Source organism: Pseudopodoces humilis, chromosome 3 (assembly GCF_049639895.1).
Source record: "Pseudopodoces humilis isolate 2021_Gansu_Grassland_sample_001 chromosome 3, ASM4963989v1, whole genome shotgun sequence".
NCBI classification, from domain to species: Eukaryota; Metazoa; Chordata; class Aves; order Passeriformes; family Paridae; genus Pseudopodoces; species Pseudopodoces humilis.
In genome coordinates, this window is record NC_142202.1 from 112144188 (window position 1) to 112166950 (window position 22763).

At 44.0% G+C, this 22763-nt stretch overlaps 1 protein-coding gene across 12 annotated transcripts in view; it reads right to left on the bottom strand.

Moving 5' to 3' along the window:
• HMBOX1 (homeobox containing 1) overlaps positions 1–22763 on the bottom strand; it is a 117351-nt gene that overhangs the window by 53990 nt on the left and 40598 nt on the right. For 9 of the 12 annotated variants that reach the window (XM_088052340.1, XM_014257642.2, XM_088052338.1 and 6 more), the window contains 3 exons: positions 17390–17473; positions 5163–5642; positions 2988–3073 (listed from right to left, as the gene is read on the bottom strand). In XM_088052340.1, the coding sequence (XP_087908466.1) occupies positions 2988–3073; positions 5163–5642; positions 17390–17412 (589 nt within the window). In that variant the 5' untranslated portion in view covers positions 17413–17473. Of the gene's footprint in view, positions 1–2987; positions 3074–5162; positions 5643–12690; positions 12818–16139; positions 16222–17389; positions 17474–22763 lie in introns of those variants that run through there. The other 3 variants (XM_088052337.1, XM_088052336.1, XM_088052339.1) reach the window with 3 other exon arrangements.

The following is a 22763-nucleotide window of genomic DNA, read 5'->3' on the forward strand; positions in this document are numbered from 1 at the left end:
AGCCAAGCCAGTCTCCTGGACAGAACCAGCCATAAATTTTTCATTTCTTGCCTCTTCCCAAGGCAGAAGGGATGAAGACTAAAAGCTAATATTTCTAATTTTCCTCTTCTACAAGTAACTTTTTACAGAAAATATTTATCAGTAAGACTAAGGCTGTAAATCCTGAGGTGATGCCATTTGGGATCATACAGCCTGCAAAGCCTCTGCCTATGCAAACTGTTCTTTTACTGAACCAGAAGTGGTTTCCAGACATTCTTTGGGAGTCTCTTTCCCAGCTGAAAGGGATGTTGGAGGCATCTGAAGAACACTCAAAGTCCTCCAGCACTCATCAGGCCCGAGACAGCTCTGGAAGGGAGAGCCCTGGGACGCTCTGCTCCGGATCTCTGTCCCGAGCTATTTCAGTCACACCTCACCACTCCCTGCTTTTGAGAGGAAGCTGATGTTTCCCCCTGCTAGAGCTGAGTACACTCTTTAATCTGCTCCTTCCAAACGTCTCTTTGAGATTTACCATTTCTCCCAGATAAGCTATTACTATGTACTTAGGAGTGGCATGTAAGTGCTACACATCTGCTTACACAAGGTTTATTTAAAATGGATCAGCTCCCTCCAAGCACAGGGAGGATGACTGAGATGCAAGGAGGTATTGGTTTCCCATGGATTTGTCTTGGAAACAAGATAATAACACAGTGTTTTCAGCTCAGCCCTCATGCTGTCCCACTGGTACCCTGCAGTATTTCTGTGGTCCCTCTGTGAGCACACTGTGGATCCCCCTTATGTTACACAGGAGGGCTGAGTGGGAAGGGTGTGAAATTCAGTCAGCCAAGTCTGAAGTGGATGGTTGGTGTCATTTACTCACAGGAGGAAACAATGAGAGCTCCCAAAGTCTAAATGCCAATTTAATGTCCATTGAAATCCAAGAGAACAGGATGGAAGGAAGGAAAAGATCAGGTGTGAAGAGATTGGTCTTGTCTTTCCTACAGCTTCTTGCAGGGTATCAAACACACACACACCAAGACACTCAGTTAATTATAATTAGATCCATTCCTTTCACTGATACAGACTCGGATCTGGTGTGGTGATTCTGATTCAATGACCCCACATGTGGCAGTCCCATTGACCAAAAAAAAAAAGTCTCCTTTTGGAAACACTCCTTTTGTGCTGTTTTTCTCTCTGCAGTACTTCTCTTGCAGGGGAAGCCAGCCTGATTTGCTGGGTGCTACACAAAGGTTAATTCAGAGATGGGTTCTTCCAGGACTATATTCAGGCAAGGAATGAACAAAAGCAGGAGACTGACCCACTAACTACCAAAATTGTAGAGTTCAGGTACAATTTAAGCAACTCGACTTACATATAACTTTTTGAAGTATTAGTGCTAACATCTGATAAGGCCAACATCCCTTACATTTACACAAATTGTTAATCTCATGATTTTCCAGATGAAACTGACACCAGGGAAGGACAAGTCATTTTACCCAGGATCACACAAGAATTGAAGACACACAAGGAATTCCTGGCTCTGTGGTTCAAGCACCAGTTTGTGTTTGCCCACCTCAACTGCTGCCACGTCTGCAAACCCACAGCTCCCAGACAAGTGGGTTCCTATGACATTTCAAATCCTGGAAATATCATAAAAGAACAACTTCCTTCCTACTGGTTTTGAATTCCCAGACATCAGGGAACCTTAAAAATCATCTGTCTCAAGATCTTCATCCAAGTTTGGGTTAAAAAGTTAACAAATCCTAGAGCTGTAACATGGGATTGAGCTGTCTGAATTTTATCATCAAGTCTTCATCCTAAAAGAAGGGCTAGAGTGAATCCAGGGAACGGAGCTGGGGAAGGGGCTGGAGCACCAGGAGCAGCTGAGGGAGCTGGGAAAGGGGTTCAGCCTGGAGAAAAGGAGGCTCAGGGGGGACCTTCTGGCTCTGCACCTGTCCTCTGGTCCCCTGTCAGGAAACAGGGACAGGATGAGAGGGAACAGCCTCAAGCTGTGCCAGGGCAGGTTCAGGTTGGATACAACAATTGGAGAACAATTCCTGCCTGGAATGGGCTGTCCAGCCCTGGCACCAGAGCAGGGGTGGAGGAGTCCCAATCCCTGGAAGGATTTAAAAGCCATGTGGATGTGGCACCTGGGGACACGGATCAGTGGTGGCCTTGGCAGAGCTGGGGGAGTGATAAGACTCAATGGTTTTAGAGTGCTTTTCCAACCAAAATGATTCTGAGGCTGTTCCAGGCAAGGCCCATGTGCCTGGAAGAGAGAAACAGCAATACCCCACCCCATGGAGGAGGAACAGGACTTTATCACCCTCTCTGTAAAGCTCTGGGAAGAAGAACAGGGAAGAAGTGGCACCACTGCACCTGTCTGGATGTGAGAGAGAAGGCTCAGGGCACAGGGCACCCAGAACCGCTGCTCCTTCCAGGTAAAACCTGAGCTGGTCTGGTCATCCCTCAACCTCCCTTCAGATTTTCATTAATTCTGACTCAAAGGACGGATAAAACTTCCAACTCTCCTCCTGCAACTCCTTGCTGCAGAGGTACCAGATATAGCTGTGTCCCCTGACTATTCATATGCTTTTTAATATATAAATACACATTATCTCTCTCTCTCTCTCTCTCCATACCCAGAGATGTAGATACACATCTATTTGCCATACTCAACAACAACTTAAGAATTAAGGAAAACCATTTTCATTTTAAGATAAGAACTTCAGGCTTTATTATAATGCTGTAAAATAAAATCTGCCAGCACAAGCCACAGGAAAAAAAAAAAAAAAAAAGAAAAAAAAAAAAAAAAGTGATTCACTAGGGAAGTTCCATGATGTGCAGGACAATGGGTCTTAAATCAAAGGCATACATTATCATGACTAAGCTGACAGATCTGCACTGCAATGCAGAAAGCCAAGTGATATTCCAACATCTGCACCATGCTCAGACAGGCAGCTCAGCCATAGAGATTACCAAAATGAGGACAGGACTCCCCGAGCTCTTACCTGTTACCTGTGCAACAACTGCTTGGGAAATTCTCCGGTTGGCGAGGAAGGCTTTGATTTCCTCCTTTATCACACTGCTGTCCCTCCTACCAAAACAAAACAACAGGACACACAAAAAGAGGGACGGACCAAAACGCACCTGCAAGATGCAAAATGCCTTTATTTCCTTTATTTACGGGACAAGGAGTGGGGAAGGCTGGAATTAAAGCAGCCCAAGTGCCTCAGTGCTGGACACTTCTTTTAACAAGTGTCACGTTTGATCAAAGTACCATAGCAGGAGAATGGATGACTCATGTCCCATATAATTCATATTAGGTGCAGCACTGCCATATGGAATGTACAAAGTTTCATTACACAGGGATGAATAAATCTCTCATACCAGCATAAAAACCTCACTCATAAAAATGAGGCAGAAAAATAAAAAATAAAGGATAGCAGGAGCTGCATGGTTAGTTACCCAAATGAATATGCATACACCAACCTCTTCCAGCATCCCAAGGAAAAGATCCAAAATTTTACAGCCTCTGTCCTTAAGTCCCCTACTTAGTCTAGAGCTTGCACTGAATGAACTGAGGTCTTTGTATGATTTTTACAAGGTCTGCACAGGTAGCTCAGAAGGGGCAAAAACTGTGCTAAAAAGCAAATAAATTGGAGGTTGCACATGTACTGTGATACACGGCAAATTTCAATTGCAATAAACATATCCTTTGCCCCTCCTCTTCCTCTCTCCCTTCCTGAGAAGGGCAGGCAATTAAAACCAGCCTTTATTAGGCTTTCTGAGACATTTCCCTTCCTCTTCTCCCCTCCTGCCCTAGCAGCGTTGAAGACAGACTCAAGCTTGCAAATGTAAATGCAAAATGAATGCTGTGCTGTGGGTTCATTTTTATTTCTGTACCAACACTCATCTTCCATATGCCTGCAAAAACAAGTAATTTCAATTTAAATAAGCACTAAAAGCATTACCTGAGACTCACTGCACAGGAACCCAAACCTCAGCCATGGTAACTTAGCACTCTGATGTACTCACTCCCTTCCTGCACAATTCCATCATCCTGCAGCTGACAGCAAATGAGGTTGATCGGCTTTTTTCTTACTGGTCATCTCTAATCCTCTCCCCAAAAAGCCACATCTTTCCCTGAAATCTCCAAATTACTTCCAACATATTTCCATTCTGAAGCTTATGGACCCCAGTTCTCCAGTTCTCTTCAGGAATGGTGAAGTTATGGGGGGAAAAAAGAATAAATTCCAACATTATGACCGAAGTTGTTTTGAGACATTTGGCCTTTCCTCTTATTTCTTTCTGCTCTCAAAGCCCACTGTCTCTGACTTTCATCCTCAGGAGTATAATCCCCTCCTTTCATCTTTGCCATAATCCTGAAAAGGAAGCTGCTAAAAGTAAAGGAAGGTCAGACCTGAAAAAAACCCACGCAAATGGCTTTCAGAGAAAACTTCTGCTTCTTCTTTACTATTTGTATTTTCCTGCACCACTCTGCAAATCCCTGCCACAAACTATAAACAAACAACATGCACCCTCTCCAGATCCCACTTGGAAAGCACTGACCAATCCAAGTTGGATTCCTTACTCTCCCTCTTTATTCAAGGAATCACAAAGGGTGTGTGTCCTAGTCACCCCAGGACAGTGTGAAACAGTGGAGGAGGAGTCATGTGAATTGGCATTTGATCAGAATCCTGAATAAAGCTAGGGTGGAAAACGAGTGCTCTAACATCAATCCCAATTGTTGGTACAGCAGCAGAAAAATTATTTATACAGTCAGACTGTGGGACACCCACACAGGGCCAGGGGCTGTCTCCACAAGGGAGGTGAGAGGTTCTGGGATGGTGACCCTTGGAGCACTGGCAGGAACAACTACCTGAAGCAGCTCCTGCTCTCCTGATCACCACCATCATCAAACCCTCACAGAACAGTGAGGGTTGGAAGAGACATTTCAGGTTATTTAGTCCAAACCTACTGCAATAAGCAGGGGTATCTTCAACTAGATCAGGCTGCTCAGAGCCCTGTCCCACCTGACCTTGAATGTTTTCTGGGATGGGGCATCCACCACCTCTCCAGACAACCTGTGCCAACATTTTACCACCCTATAATCCCTATTTGAACAGCCCATTCCTGCTGAGGCTCTTCTCACCCCCAAACTTTTTACAGAGACCTTCACTCACCTCATCAGCTCCTCCACTTTGTCGTCGATGTCCAAGTCCTCCTCGGAAGCCTCGAAGCTGTAGGACCTCTGGGCCAGGCTGTTGGCCAAGGGGTAGCGGGTGGGTGACATCTTCCCATTGAAGGCAGACAACCTCTCGTTACTCTCCCTCCCGTTCTGATTCGTAGTGCAAGGCTGTGGGGAGGTGTCGTAACTGTTGCTCGGGGACGGGGACATCCCGGAGTGCTGGGTCTGTGTGGAAGCCGTGGCCGTCGAGGAAGACGCCGGGACGTTGTTGGTGCTGTTGCTGTAGGAGCCGCCTCCGTAGCCAGACCTTCTCCCGAATTTGTCGCTATGCTCTTGGTCAAGACGGTCCAAGGTTTCCAGGGCGTGCAGGATCTCATGCCTGGTCATTCCCGTGCGTCTCAGGCGCTGCAGGAGGTCGATCTGCTCTATGGTGAATCTTGGCTCGTCTGTGTAGTGAGACATGGTTTCCAGCAGGCTGGAAATGAGGTAAAATACAAAATACTTCAGTTCAAAGCTTCTAAAAGTGGCACATAGAAAGTACTTTATAAACTTTGGTGCAAAACTTTAAGACACACAACAGCTCCAAAATCCACCTCCAAACAACCTCAGCTGGACACCTGCCATGAATGCCAGTCTCACTACACAGTAAAAGGATTTTGGACCTCTCCTGACATTCCCCACACCTGCACCAACCCTGCAGTTTGTGCCTTTTTGCTTCTGATAAACCAATGCTACAGAGACTATGGCTGCTCAGTAATTAAGGCTGCAACTTGATTCCAGCCACAATTTTGCCCAGTGTTAAGTACCCATCAGACAGGAATCTCAGATTTCTGTGGTGGCCACAGATCTGAGTTTTCCTGGACAAGTTTTAACCGGTTATGACAAGAGATTTATGAATCTCAACTCTTTCAAATCTTAACTACAAAGAGTTTGAGTTGCCCTAACTTTTGTTGCTACCTTGGAAAAAAAAAGCGCAGATAAAAACACACCCAGCGGAAATTCTAGTGGCCTGTAGGACCCAAGTTGATTTGACTGAAGTTTGATTTCTGAAGTTAGGAACTTTTGAACCTGGAATGTTGTCAAAGATTGCCTGCCCTGACAAGAAAAGTGCAGCACATCCAATTACTCCTGAGCTTTCATTTAAAGAAATAAGTCTTCAGCTTTTTCCCCTCCAAAGACTGGCTTCTCAGATAACTCAACCATCCTGGTGGCTCAACAAAATAATTTTTAACTCCTAAACTTCCCAAGGTGCCGTAACAATGAACATTATTTGCTGCAAAGCCCAAAAAAAATTATAGTATGCTCTCTTAATCGCTCTTCTTTCCTAAGTCTCCTGGCTACAGATCCAAATGTCACACAAACAAGAAGATCTCCTCCTTCAGAACTCTAGATCTTGAGAAGGGATGGCAGATGGAGGGCAGGCAGAACTTGGCAAGCAGAATATGGCATTTTCCATCCTTCTCGTGAGTCAAGGGTTTATTACCATTCCTGCAGGAGAGCAGGGTGAAGAGATCACTCAGACTCCGGGAGATGTGACAGAGCTGATGTACAATCCCTGCGAGCCAGAGCAAATCACAGCTGAGGGAAAGTCAAGGAGGAATTCCAAGGACCCTGTGAAAGCCAGGAGAGGGATGATGGCTGTCAGGCTGAGACCTTCCAGGGACAGGGCTGCCTATTCCTCCCCACAAATTTTGAGGATGACTCCTCATGTCCATTTCTGCCCTGGCACAGAGAAGCTCCCAACAGGAGTCAAGGAATGACTCAAGATCCATAGCTGGGGCTGAAGAACAACACAGAACTGGCTTGCTGAAGTAGAGCTGAAGTAGAGCTGTAAAGCCAAAGCCAGGATGCACAAATCCACGAAAATGGCACTTGCAGCCTGAGAGATATAGAAATGAGAAGAAAATCCAATCTTTGCCCTCATCCAGCCCCTTCCATTGTTTCATGGGAGATGGAAGCAGGAGGACAATGCAAGGGGATGACTCCCATCCAAGAAAATGCCTCTGTGAGAAGACAGACGTTCTACATCCACATCAGCGCTTCAGCCCAACGGGAATGTGCTGTTCTCCAGAAAACTGATTACTGGAAACATCCAGGCCATTTTAAATTTTTCAAGACAAGCACCCAGACTGTTGAACCACAGGAGGGCACGGCAGGCAATGCAGCAGTCGACCTGCGACTGACTGGAATTGTAACAACCACAATTTGGAAGTGGCATCCCAGCCTGAGACTTTCGGAGCTCGACAGCGAGCATTTGGAAACGGACTGTTCTAGGTTTGGCCGCTGGGAGAGGCAGGGCTGCTCCATCCTCTTCTCCCAGCTTTGGGAGAAATGTCACACGGACTGACTGACTCATGACAGACCGTTCCGAGCAGCACAGTTTTCAAACAGAAAATCTCTTTAAACATCTAGCCTTGAGGTGGTTTTCACTGGATATTCCAGCTCATCCTTCCTCAGGGAAACACCTGGTTTGGACATTTCTTACCTGTATTTCTAATGTCACCACTTCCTGCATCATTTATCTGTCAATAGCAAGTTTTATGTGCTCAAGTTCTTTGTTTGAATTGGAGAATTTAATGAGTCAGAGCCTCCAACCAGAATAACCTCCACTCAAAATTCCTACTTTACAGACTCTTCAACATTTAATACTAAAACATACTTTAAATTATTTAATCATCCATTTATCACAGACACAGAAACCCAAACTTTTGTCCTTGTAGCCCCGTGAACTAAAAAACTCCCATCTGACAAAAGCAAGATTTTCCAGATGGCTTCAAGAATGTCAAACACAGAATCATGGAATTACAGAATGGTTTGGATTGAAAAAGGCTGTAAAATCATTTAGTTCCACTCCCTGCTGTGGGCAGGGACATCTTCCAGTATCCCAGGTTGCTCCAAGCCCTGTCCAACCTGGCCTTGGACACTTCCAGGGATCCAGGGGCAGCCACAGCTTCTCTGGGCACCCTGTGCCAGGGCCTCCTCACCTCTTGCAGCAGTTGGTGGCCATGGACAGCAATTCTCTCTAAAATTTGGGTGTCGTTCCTAATTTGTCTAAAGTGACAGGGCTCAGCTCCTGGATCTGAGTGCCCAAGCCAAATGAATTTCTTTTAGTGAATTACACATAATGATTTGGTGAATCCTAAGTGTCCTTTAAAATTCCAGCTAATGAAGTGCAGAGTTCTCAGATGCAGGGGCAGGGGTTGAGCTCCCGTCGCTCGTGGCTGTACGAGGGAAAGAGCTCCGGCCTCAATTTGTCCCTCTTTGATACATCTTGTGTGGGAATTTCAGTTCACAGGGATGCAAAGGCTGCTGGGCAAGGCCACCCTCTGCCCCAGGAATAAGATATTCAATGACTTCCAACTTGTATTCTGGAGTCCTGTTCATCAGTGGACTTTAAAGCCTTGCAGAAAGTAATGTAATATAGCAAACCTACTGTGAAATTAACACCATGATACTGTGTTTAACACAACCACTAGAAAAATGTGGACAACTTGAAAAAAAAAAACCAACAAACTAAAACAAATGATCTGCTTGTTTGTCCATGCAAAGAATTCTTACAGACGTCCAACACTTTTAAGGCAACTTCTGGGTAATTTTTCAACACTTAAGAGGTAAGAACACCAAAATTAGAGTATCTCCCTGCTGGTCTCACTAATGCCATACAGAGATGTCCAAAGTGCCTTGTTTATATTTGTACACTCAGCATATATTGCACTGACACATCTCACTGGTCTTCTTGATCTGGAACTCCAGTTCCCATCTTCACGTACTTTTCTACACAGCCATGAGATCTAGAAATAATGCTCCTGAGGGACTTTTATGTATTGAAAACAACTGCAGGAGCTTGGAATTTTCCATTAAAACCCCAAAACAAATATTGCAAAATATGGTATTACTGAACATGCTCCAACATTGCCAACTATCCACAACTTTTTAATGAATAACTACAGCAAGCATTATTTTGAACTGTTACTTGAGCAGGACTTTGGGTATTTTCTCTTTTTAAAATATTTTAATAATCTTACCCTGTTTAAAGATCAATTTACGAAGCAGTTAATTAAATCAGTCATTTTAGAATCACCCTAATTTCATTCGCCTCATTAATGAGTGGATATTCTCCACCACTTCATCCCCCCCACATTGCAGTAAGAGCCTCTTATCCTCCTGCACTCCTCTGGCTACCTGTAATTGAATTTACTTCCCCCTCTTTTTCCTTGTGAAATACAATCAACTGCAAAAGTAGCAAGGAATAAAATAAGATAGAGACAAGCAGAATGATTGGGGGGTATAGGAGAAAATCAAGATGGAAAATACTTTTCCTGAGAACACTGACTGTGGAGAAACTTTGCTGTAGGCAAACTTTGCTGCCTGTGTAGCAAAATATCCTCTACATCCCATGCTTTATCTGCTATCAATACTCTCACCACTGACAATGGGCTTGGGGAGACACCCAAAAAAAGAAAGATAACCAAGGGAGAACAGCTGTGCATTTTTCTCCCTGAAATTTTGCAAGCAAAACCTCTGCAACTGTCTAATTAAGCTGAAAACTTAAAGTGACACATTTTTTAACAACTGAATCTTGCCCTTTAAAACAAAATTTCTTTAGGTCCTGATATAAAAAGTAGCCTAAAGTATCAAACTTATTTACATTCCTCACACTAACATAGCAATCATTCCCCCAAAGAATGGTCCAATTGTACCGTTCCAAAGCATTAAAACTTCATGTTCATCTTTTGTGGCTCATCCAAAAGCAACCTGAGGTACCTGAATATCAGATTGAAGGGAGAAGTCTGAGGAGGTAAATAAAAAGGAATTTATTTTCCCTCCCAAACCCGCAGATATAAAATATCCAGCCCAATGCAGCACCACTCCTCCCCTTCTACGGGGATTTTGTGGAGTGGAGGCTGCTCAGGGGCTGCTCTCACCAGCACTGCTCTTCCTTCTCATTCCACCAAGGTTTATTTAACTTCTTTTTTTTTTTTAAATTAATTTCACCCTTTGGATGTGGGGCTCCCCCCTAGTTTGACTGTTCTGATCTCCTGTGGGGGTATGTGGCCAGAGTGCCCTCTTCCTTTATTTTCCTGCACTGTATAAAGAAAAGAAAAAACACATCAAGGGTTTCTCACCTATTCTCACAGCCCAAGCCCACGCTGATGCAAGAATCATTTACCCAACACTTAACTTTCTAGGTGATGGAGCACAGCAGAATAATCCCATAAAAACAGCTACGAGCTAAGTCCATGTCCAATTGAACTCGCAGAAGTTCAAAGCAATTCAATTACCCGTTTGGGAATAAGGCCAGACAGCAGCCTTAACACCTCTAACACTTGAGAAAATGGCTCTGGACTCTTTAATGATCACAAGAAATCATTTTTTCCACTCTTCTACTCACTGTAGATGAGTAGGAAGCACTCTAGCACCACTGAGGAGATGCTCTTCTGCAGAGGTCCTTCTCCAATTCCCATTAAAATTCACTGCTTTATCTAATAAGCAAAGCTCAAGACTGACAAAACCAGTTGTGCTTTTTGCTGTAAGACCTATATTTGATATAATCTGCATAATATGGATGTGGGCAAGAGCCAAAGTGTTCAGAACAGGATCCTAAGTCTGGTAATTGGTTTAAGAATGATTCTGATCAAGTCCCATCAACTGAGGAGAGCAGGATGGGGAGAGATGCCAACATTTACCCTTCTCTGACACATGGCACAGGGTAGGACCCCCCCTCTGCTCACAGGGACATCCAGGATTTGTCATCTCATTTATTACAGCACCAGCATTTTTCACAACATCACGGGCAGCTCCTTGGTGTCACTCAATGCCATCTCACCATTTAAATGGAAGAGCAGAATCATGACATAAATTGTGGCTTTCCAGCTGAAATAGGTTTTTCTGAAGTACACAGCTAAAAATATCACTTTCTACAACTCGTTAATTAAACTAGAGTTTTAACTACCAACACAGTTGAAAGCTGAACTCCTTAACCTGCCAGATTTTTCCTGTGTGTCTGTGCATCCACTACTGGTAAGAACCGCCTGAACAGCTCTGGAGGTGGATGTCCTCCTGATATTAAAAATGGGCATTAAGGATGGCGTTGCTATTTCCAGAGCAATGTAATTTGTTTACCACCCAGTCTGATATTCAACAACCAAATTCACATGAAATACTGCTCCAGATGCTTCCTACGAGAACCAGCGACTACAAAGAAACTCCACTTCCAGCTGCCCACTCTGAATTTTATAACCCTGTTTTAGGTTATGCAAGCTTGTTTCTCTCTCCACACATATTTATGAGATCTGAGTATCAAGCATAGCTTCATTCAGCCCTTCCTTTTCTACACAGAATCCCAGGCTGGTGTTGGTTGGAAGGGACCTTAAAGCTCATCTGCCACGGGCAGGGATGGCACTGAGAGATGAGATTGATCAGGGCCCCATCCAACCCTTTACCCCATCCCAAAGGATGCAGCTGGTTCTTACAAGATGCTCAAAGGAAGGGCTTTCATTGAGCTACAGCAATTCCACAAACAGCACTGACATACAGCACCAAAAAATCCCAGAATATTCTGAGCTGGAAGGGACACACCAGGATCATCAAACCCAGAGGCAAAGACTGCGTGACCCTTCCAGGGCAGCTCTAAGGCAGTGCTGGAAGAGAATTGGGGCATTTAGGGCATAACAGTATCCAGTCTTCTGAAATTCAACATTTGGCCTTTTCTGTTCTTACTGCATAAATGAATCTCCTTCAGTTCAGAGGGTGGGGAGGCCCTGGCACAGGTTTCTCAGAGAAGCTGTGGCTGCCCCAGGATCCCTGGAAGTGCCCAAGGCCAGGTTGGACAGGGTTTGGAACAACATGGGACAGTGAGTGGCATCCCTGCCATTGGAATGAGATGATCTTTAAGGTTCCTTGCAACCCAAACCATTGTGTGATTCAATGATTCACAGCAATATAAATATTTCAGAAGCACCTAAAACTTTGCACCATATTAAGCAAAGCTGCCTTCAAAACCAGGAGCTGATGCTGTGAATTCTGGGGCGTAACAGAGGATTAAGGATCTGACTCATCACTTATGCTCATCAGTTGCAACTCCAGTATTTTCAGAGGAGTTGTACCGGTTTTCAAGAGAGAGAGAGAGAAAAAAACCTCAGGCCTGAAGTGCTCATCATGTCAACGAACACAGAGCCATCCTCATCCATACGTTTGCATAATTATCTCCTGCAGTTGCATCTCTGGGTTCTGATTTTCAAAAAAAGGCCTCTTACTCCCATTCACCCTGATTCACAAACAAAATGTAATTCTTGTAATGACTGCTCTCATCCCGGGGAAACGAGAGCCTCGCGCTGCAGCAAGGAGGGAAATCAGGCTCTGAGCTGAGCCGCGGAGCCTCAGCATCACCAGCTCTGTTTAGGAATGCAAAACAGCGGCTCCGGAATGCAGAGCTCTGCCACACGCCTTCGATCAAAATGGGGACAATTAATAAGAGCAGCCTGAAACTTCTGAAAATAAATCCGGCGTAATCAAATACTCACCGCTACACAAATTAGAGGAGGCAAGCTGAGAGCAGAATATCAACACATCGTTTCTTCAGGAGGCTTCAAGTTTCTCAGCTGGTTAAGGAGCCCCAAACCCCGACACACTGCTCTACACAAGCTGCTCTTCCACTTATTCTCTGAAATTCTCTGCTGATAAAATCATTTTAATGGATGCTGGCAGTGAGCAAACCCAGTCGTTTTGCCACTTGGGTGAGTAACTTACACTGCTTTACATCTCTGGGAAAGAGAGAGAGAACTTGAGATTGATCTTACAAGGCAAAAATATAATATAAATGGCAATTATTGTCATAATCCAAGTCTTACAAAAGGGACTGACCTCTGACTAAGCACAGGGCTGGCAGCCAGATACTTCTGAATTCTACTCAAGGCACACACTGATTCACACTGACACCTTATCTGTCTAACCCTAACCTTCCCTACTTCCAAAATCTGGGTTTCCTGCTATTGTTGCAATTCTACAGCAACAAGGCAGGAATTCAAACTCTGAGCCTGGATTCAAGGGCAGAATGAGGGATCAGCAGGACTAACAAACAGAGAGAAAAACTGTAGTGGCAGCTGAGTGCTGAACCAGGGCCCAAAGCCCAAACCTGTGCCAAGAGCAAGGAGGAGCTCTTGGATTCGGGAGCTGAAGACTAAACTTTGGATATATAAGCTCTGTAAAAGCAGGAGTTGTGTGCTTTACTTATAGTAAATCTCATGAACACACTGAAATAGTGTAATCCATGTGAAGAAACAGTCATTAAAAAAGTCATCCATAAAACTGAGACACAGGTCTGCCCAGGACACCAGACTGCTCCACCCCTGGAAGTGTCCAAGGCCAGGGTGGATGGGGCTTGGAGCAACCTGGGATAATGGAAGGTGTCCCTGCCCATGGCTGGGGATGGGACAGGATGATCTTTGGTGTCCCTTCCAACCCAAACCACTCTGGGATTCTATGACAATTCATAATTTGTAGTCATCAAGATTACAGCATACAGTGCTGTCTTCTGTGTCCTCCATTTAATCTCAAAATTTGATCAATCCTTTATTAAAATCCAGGAAGAATCTCAGAATTCTTCTCCATTAATTCTGCCACGTGGGGTATCTAAATACTCCAATCACAAGACCTCTGTGAGGCAGGGAAATAACACTACACTAATTTTTGTGACCAAGAGCTCCCAGAGAGGGGCTGGACTTTGGACAAGTCCAAATGACTTGTTTGAAGTCACACAGGAATTTTGCAAGAAGGCAGAACAAGAGCCTGGCCAAACTCTGAGCATTTTCTCACCACACATACAGGGTCCATCCATAGCATCACACATGACAAGGTGTAGGACAAGTTTCAAGCAAAGCCATCGCCAGGATTTCCACCACCTCTTCCACACATGAAGAAAAAGAAACATTCTGAAGTGTTTCAGGCACCTTCATTCTCCAGTATCTATCACCAGCACTCACAACTAAAACACTTCCTTTCAAGAGAAATTAATTACTTCAGGAAACTAAAATCCAAACCCAGCAAACAGCTGAACCTCACCTACTCCTGTTTTTGTGCTTAACTACAAAGCAAATTATTTTCCACTGGAAAAACAGGTTGCAAGTGCAGCGTTGCTGGCACAGCCTTAGTGAAGACAGAGATTACACCTGGAGAACTCAGGATAGATAACAGTGTCTCCTTGAAGAAAATAAATCATAATAGCAAAAACCATGGGCTTCTGGCCACTGCCACTTCCATACTGGAGTTTTATTTTAGTTAAAAGTATTTCAGAAAGAAATTAAGGTCCTAATTAATGTTCTTAAAGCAACAAACATTTCTTTGTGTAACCTAGACCCGAACCAGGGAAATTTCCTGCATGACAGACAAGACCCAGTCTAAATTCCACAGTGCCAAGGCCACCACTCCCCCATGTCCCCAAGTGTCACATCCACACAACTTTTAAACCCTCCAGGGATGGGAATCCACCACTTCCCTGGGCAGCTGTGCCAAACCTTTTTGAGGAAAAAAAGTTTACCATTCAACAAGATTTTTCTTTAGGTCACTTTTGCTGTGAAATCATGAATTAACTCATCTGGTTTATCCTAAAGCAAAACCACGGACTCAGACAGGACATTGTTTCAGTTAAAGAAGTTAAAAAATCCAAATGAATGCTCCCAGAATCACCCACTATTGGCACAATACTTTGCCACCGAAGACAAAAGGAGAAAACCAGCTGAGATTTCTGTTACTTGAGTTTAATTAACCTGATTTGTGTCACATTTCAAGGACACTGGACAGGTACAGCTCAGCCTGTGGTGATTTTTTAAGCCACTGTAAATCCAGTACCTGCTCTTCAATCTGTGCTGACCTGGGTAGAGTTCACACTCTTGTTCTTTCCTTCCAGTTGTTTTTCCTAAATGATGACAAGGCTTCAGTCCAGTCCTTCTCCATCTGCATTATTCACCCTGATTTTCTTTTACTCACTCCCCAGACACCCCTGCCATTGCTGGCAGTTAAATTCATAAGCACTGGCTTGATAACTCAGGTAAATTTTAAGTGATGACAGTGAAACTGTCTGGTTCTATCAGAAATCATACTTTGAGGGATGTAAAACATACTGATGGTCATAGCTCACTATTAACACATATTAATTAATCAATATGGACTACAAAGCTCAAGTAATTACTCCCATATTTATGGGGAGCCCAATAGAGAAAAAGCTGTGTTGGCTACAGGACTTTAGATAAATTCTTAATTCCTGTGAGGCCAAGACCAAGAGTTCTGTGTTCACACCATGGCTCAAACTCCTCTCCAACACTGGCTCTCATCCTACTAAGGGTAAAAATGAGACAGTGAAATGGCAACTGCACCCAGGGGACTCCCCTTAGGAGTAACCCAACTACTCTCTTACCGTGGCAGTTTTGCAACTTTTCCATCTTAATCTTAATCACTTTGAATTCAAACTTCTAAACATTTTTTTTAAGGCTCCATTTGCTTCTTTCCCCTTCACAATTCCATTTACCTATTTTAAAAGATATCTGTGGTTTAATCTGAAAACTTTCTATCTAAATGGGTCATCTTGGCCCATTTCCTCTCATTTAATACTCTCTAAGCCCCTCCAAATAGGTTCCCCCCAGTTTTCCCTCCATCAAAAATTATTCACCTCTACTTCTATCGCATCTTCCATGGCCGTGTCAACTGCACATACACTGGAATAAAATCAAGGAAGCTGCTACTGCTCTGCTGGGAGGTGGCAGCAGAAAACTGCACAGGGGCAGAACATGACTGAAATCGAGCTAAAACACAGGAAATTCAAGCTATGCAATTCCACGTCTGGAAATTTCTGGCAAAAGCCTGACACAAAGTTGTGACATGTCCTTGTGCTCACTCAAAGTACAGAGAAGCTCTAAGGTCACCCAGCAAACTTCAAATTACCGGGATAACAAAGATGCCCAGGGTGATGTGGCCTTACCTCCAGACTTCTCTCCTGCTGTGAACCAGATCTTTACAATATTAAGTGGTGATTTTAATAGTGAAGTCCAGCATGCTTCCAGCTAAAAGGAAGAAGAGGAGGTGGCTCAAGGGACTGGCAGCAAAGTAGGAAACCACCAGTTTTGAACGGAACACTTAGCCACCAGCAATAGAAAATCACTAATTAATGGTTTTGAAATTCATTGGAGCTTGGCTTCCAACACTAAATCCCTGTCATTCATTATTTTTTGCTGTGACTCCTTCTACAGAAGGCTGTGACTGCACTGCCTCTTGCACTATCATGGTCCAGGGATAGATCTCCATCCTTGAAATAATCCATCTCGGAAAATGTGATGCATTCACAGCAGCCCAGTTCCTTTGCTACCTATCCTGCAGAAAAGGTTTCTCTTTCCAGCTCAGTCTGACAGAAGGAATAATTTTAAGTCACGAGGAATCTGACTGCAGGGGACGAGCATTTGGAGCATTTGGTTGTGCCTGCAAAAGGGATACTGCAAACAGCAATACAGAACTGGGCAGTGGGAGATGAGTGACAGCACAGTGCAGGTCAAGCCCTTCCTTTCAGCCTGACAAGCTTCAAAATTTGAATTTATTTGCTTATTTATTGAAGAAACAGCATGGAAACCAATTAAATTGAAGATCTATGACAGAAGTAGTTAAAAGGAACAAACTGATTTCAAATTCCACAATGAGATTTGGACAACCTCGATTGGCAATGGGGTTCAAGATACTTGAGTTGCTTGAACCAACACATCCAGCACCAGGGTTAGGTGAGGTGCCCCAGGCTTTTTGTCTCTGCCAGAGGCCACTAAATTGAAGGTGGCTCATCCCTTTCAGCAGATCTAGAATGGTGTTAAACTCTTCATGCCTCTCATTTGTTGAGTTGCTGTATGGAGATCTCTCCTTTAGCACTGATTTTTCTCTGATTTTCTAAGAACTGCATCATTTTCCTTCTCTGTTTCAGTGACAGAAATGTAGAAGCACAAACAATACATGAGGCAGAACACGTGAGGAATTCAACGTTACTACTCCCTGATTTAAATGTCCACTTATTTCACTATTCCTGGTTTAAATGTCTTCCCTGGTTTAAATGTTCCACTAAACCAGTGAAACTCTCCAACTCAACCAACTGTTCATAATCATTGCAACCATTTCTCTGCTCTTTTTAGACAGTTTAACAGAACACCACAAAATTACTCTTCATTGTTACAACTTTCTTCAGCTTGTACTTACACTACTGGAAAAGTTCTGAGCATACTTTACATGAGGATGGGACGTTACAAAGCCTCTTGAGGGTCTTCAGTGTTATTCACCATTCTGTAAGACACAAGGAAAAGATCCAAGAACATTAGAGATGTCTGGGAGAGGCAAAGAGATCCAATCACATCATTCTGGATAATCTGTCACTAATCTAGACTCCCAGACTTCAGTGCACACAGCAGATTCTTACAGAGAAAGTTTATGTCTGGTGTTGTAATCAGTCCAGAGACAAAAATTTAAATTACAATTGATTTCTTTCGGCCACAAGTAAATTAATCTATGCAATCATTTAGCCTTATGACAGTTACCTACCCTTTTAACTCACAAAAGCTATTAAAAGGATTATTTGGCCAACATCCGCAAAGAGCTCAGGAGACAGGTACCGTGTTCTGAGGAGGAATGACCTAATAGAATTTTCCTCAGCTATCACTGCTGATGTCTTTCTCCACAAACTAACACGGACTGAAAGTGCTCCAAAAGTCAAACTATTAACCAAGAGGAAAGAGAAAAGCAGGATGTTATATCCAGGCAGAGCTGGGATAGAAAATGAGCGGATACACAGTAGCATAGGGAGTTGAACCAGATAATTTCCTCTGCTCCATCTGTAACGTGAGCAATGGTGGATTGCTAATCCATGGAGAGCAATCATGGATGGACACATCTTGGCTCTTCTCAGTGGTTTAAAGTGGTTCAGGTATTAGAGAATGAGTCTTCCTCCCTTGAGGCCTGCTGAAGATGTTGGGGAAAAACTGCACCTGTCCCAGACGGAGCCCACTGGGATGCAGAGGCACAGAGCCGGTTAGGCTGGAAAAGCCCTCTAAGATCACAGAACCCCAGAATGGTCTGGGTTGAAAGGGACCTTAAAGCTCGTGCTGTCCCACTCCTTGCCATGACACCTTCCATTATCCCAGGCTGCTCCAAATCCCATCCAGCCCGGCCTTGGACACTTCCAGAATCCAGGGGCAGCCACAGCTTCTCTGGGCACCCTGTGCCAGGGCCTCAGCACCCTCACAGCTGAGAATTCCTTCCCAATATCCCATCCATCCCTGCCCTCTGGCAGTGGGAAGTTTTTCCTCCTTTCCCTCTAGCCCTTGTCCCCAGTCCCTCTCCAGCTCTCCTGGAACCTCTTTAGGCTCTGAGGTCTCCCTGGAGCCTTTTTCAGGCTGAATATTCCCATCTCTCTCAGTCTGGCTCCAGAGCAGAGGGGCTCCAGCCCTCAGAGCATCTCCATGGCCTCCTCTGGTTTCACTCCAACACCTCCACGTCCTCCCTCTGCTGAGGACCTCAGAGCTGGACACAGAATTCCACGTGAGGTCTCACAACACAGAGTACAGGAGGAAAATCACCTCCATCAAGACCATCAAATCAAACTGGTACCCCAGCACTGCCAAGGCCACCACTGGCCCATGTCCCCAGGTGCTACATCTACACAGCTCTTAAATTCCTCCAGGGATGGTGATAGTGTCTCTACATCGTACTTTTTCCTTTCTTCCTCCATGAAAAATCTCATGAACTTTCAGAACCAAAAGCTCAGCTGAAAGAACTTTCCCAGAAGTGTCAGCACTCAGCTTTTGGCCACCAGCTTTCCTGGAAGGCTTAAGACTGTCCACAAGAGCTTTCTCCCACCCAGCTGTGGCCAGGGAAAGCTCTGGGTGTTTCCAGAGAGGGGAGGTGCTGAGAGTTGGCTGCTGCTCTTCCAGAACAACTCATCTGGCCCACACTGAGGTGCTGAGCTGCCTCTTTCTCTCGAGGAAAAGAGGTCACCAAGATGAATGGTCCCAGCAGACCCTCACAGGCCTCACGTTCTGTGAGCTGGGAGAGAATCAGTGACACCAAACCACTGATGGATGGAAGAGCCAAACACCCAGGTCCCTCCCAAACCTTTTAGAGAGACTCCCCCACCAAACCCCTCCTCTGACAAATCTCCTAACTGCATTTTAAACATATTCCCCAAGGCAGTCACAAAAAGTATGAGATCATGCTGCTGACTTCTTGCCAAATTTTAATACAGAGAGCTGTTTTGTTCCTCCAAAGAGGAACAAATTAGACTTAAATATATACAAACTTTCTGAAGGTCACAGGGGTTAATGATAAAGAACTGGATTCCTCAGAGAAAGATCTGCTTCCAGGGTGAGGAATGGGGATTTAGCGAAGAAGAAAACCCAGAATGGAAAGAAAAAAATCACCTTCCATCATCATGAAATGCAGGATTAAAAGTAGAACACGAGGAGATGAGATAAGAGAAGCAAAGAAAAGGCTGCTGTAACTCAGGTTTTGAGATGACAAAGGCAGGAGGATGATATTAGTGATAGCAATGAAAGAGGAAAAAACTGGTATGGACCTCAGATGTTTTAAGAGAAGAGCCATTAGGATCTAGACCAAATTTGGGACGTGATTAGAAGAGGAAGATGAGCTTTTCCAAGAGACTCCAGATCTGTGAGTGCAGACAGAGGACAACGGGATTTCAGCAGAAAAAAGCAGCAGCAAATCCATGAGAAAATAGGGATAATTCCAGTTTTGCTGCATTCAAGTGTCAGGCAGGTTTATTACACTCAGAACCAGAATTACACTCAGAACCAGAAATTGTCCCAGACTAACGAAGGACAGGGAATGCTCAGGTCTGCCTTGGGAGCAGGACTGGTGAAAGGAAACCCAGCTCCAGAGAAAGGAGAGGAAGCTGGTGCTTCCTCCAGCCGCTGCCAGCCCTGAGTGGCCGCTATTGAAAAGGGGCACAAACAGTCTTTGACTCCACTTTGGTCTAAAGTTCAGTGGCACAGAAATACCTTCCCCACCCCCAGACACATGTGAGAAGTTGCTTCAATGCTTTTGTCACTTAAGGGCACATCAGGAACAAGCAAACCCTTCACCTAAAATCTCAGTCAAAACAATTCAATCCTGACCAACATAAATTCCATCAGCAACAAATCCTGATTCTGAATCATGACTCAATATCCCTTTCCCTCAGTCTCCTTTTAGCACAAACCAAAGCAGTCTGAGCACAGCAGCCACAGCAGGTGTCACCACTCTTTGTGGTGCTACGGGAGTAAGAACTCACAAACCTTTGCCCTTTTCGCATTATTCATTAAATAAATTATCTGCTAACCCAGGGAAAACACAACCAGCTCCCTGTCCTATTTCTGGTAGAGACAAAAAAAAAAAAAAAAGTCACTATTAATATGGAAATCATGGCTGCAGTTGTAGAATCGGATGTAATGAACAATCTTGTCCCCAGCTTAAGTTGCTATAAAGGCAGCTTAAATTTACAATGGATGAGTCTTCATGGCAATCTGTTTTTCAGATATTAAAAATCTCATTTTCTCGGTGCCAAGGACAAGTGGAAGTGTGAAGCACTGGAGTATCAACTCTGCATTTGTCTCACTTGACATGAAATCATTCTCATTTTAGTTCTGATTTTTAATATATTCTTGGGATCCCCTTCAGTTTTCTTCATTTCTCACTGTGTGCAATTAAATGTTTTGAAGTAGAGTTCACCCTGATCCCCACAACACCCTGCAGAAGCAAGGAGAAAGTTACTTGGTAAAGATGTGGTTGATATCACTTATTTGGAAGAGAAACTCATTTTCTCTTTTAATTTCTGAGTGACTCACATAATATAAAAATATTTTTTAAAAAGCCACCACTTTGTATTTCACTAATACCTTCCTTGGTGAGCTCTTAAAATGGACTTTACAAATAACAAACTAAAAGCTTTTGTCCTTGGGAAGACAAACATCACCATTTTGACAAAAGTAAAACATGAACAGAGGGGCTGAATTCTTGGCTTAAAGCCACCCAGGGCAATATCAGTGTCTGAACACAGCAGAGGCCCCAGCACTACAATTGTCACACCACTCCTGAAACCCACAACCACCAAGGTCCAGGCTGCTGAAGAAATTCAGCCCTAAGAACAAAGTTCTATCACTACTGAACTCACAGTAAAGGCAGATCCCCATGCATAATTACAAACAAATACTCTCCCAGAACAGCAAAAATTAAAAAAAATTAGGTATTTTACTAAAAATTTTTTTTTTTTTTTTTTTTTTTAGTAAAGGGTTAAGATCTGCTCTTTTATTTTGAGGTCTGTAGGAATTGTCAGGTTTTCTGGGTGGACCCTGTGCATGTGTGTACATGTCCATGAATGTGTGTTGGGGAGGTTCAGGACATCAGGAGGAATTTCTTCATGAAAAGGGTTGTTCAACATTGGAATAGGCCCAGGGAGGTGGTGGAGTTCCCATCCCTGGACGTGCCCAAGGCACAGCTGGATGTGTCACTCGATGCTCTAGTCTGGGTGACAAGCATCTGTCAAAGCTGGGACTCAATCCAGTTGGACGGTTCTGGAGGTCTTTTCCAACCTAAATGATTCGGGGTTCAATTGGCTTCTCTAACTGAGGCCAGTGTGAAGTAAAGCTGTTACCAGGTTTAACTTCCCTCCCAGGACATCTCTCCTCAAAACCAGCAAGAAACCAAGGATCCATCCACTCCAGTTCATTCTGGTGATTAATCACCCTCTCCACTACAAATTTGTGCTTGATTTCTACTTTGAATGTGTCTGGCCTGACATTCCAGACAGCAACCCTCCTTTGTCAGACCCAAGTCCTTTATTTCTGGGAGATGTTCAGGCAGGCTTTTATTTACCAAGTGCTTTTAGAAGTCCAGGCACCACGTTTGTATCAAAACTTAAATTCATCTGGGTACACGCACAAAAGTAGGACTAGTGTCCAAAATACTGGAGCTAATCTAGGACTCTCTAGCCCATTTTCCCAAAATAGGCATGTTAGGAAAAAAAATAAATTAAAAAAAGCTTTGCCATATGACTCAAGGATGTGTTTTATTTGTGCCCTGGGAAGCAAGGCTAGGAACCTTCTCCAGGCACTGCCACCTCCTGAGCACACCCCACAGCTCGGTGACGTGAAGCATCCAGTTCCACGTGGAAATCTTTTTATCCAAGCTCCCTGCTTGAGCAGGGCCACCAAAGCCAGTTGTTCACGACCATGTCCTGAGTATCTTCAAAATTTAAGATTTAATTTTCTCTCAGCAACCTGCACCAGTGAGTGGAAAGCAGCAAAAGATCACACTTTTTATGAACACAAAAATCTTTGGAAAAAATGTTCAGAAGTCACCTCCAGCCATTGCTGTTTTCATTCCTACTGTGACTGTGTTGTTTACCAAACCTTTCACAGTGCAACCCTGGAGCAGGCCATATTTTGGGATTATGGTGAGGGAATGCAGCAGCTCCTTGTCAAGTTAACAAGTTTACAATTTCTTTATGGGATCGTGTTTTTTCTCTGAACTCTGCGGGGAAAACAATGACAGAAGAAAACAAACACCTTAATCTTATGATACAGCC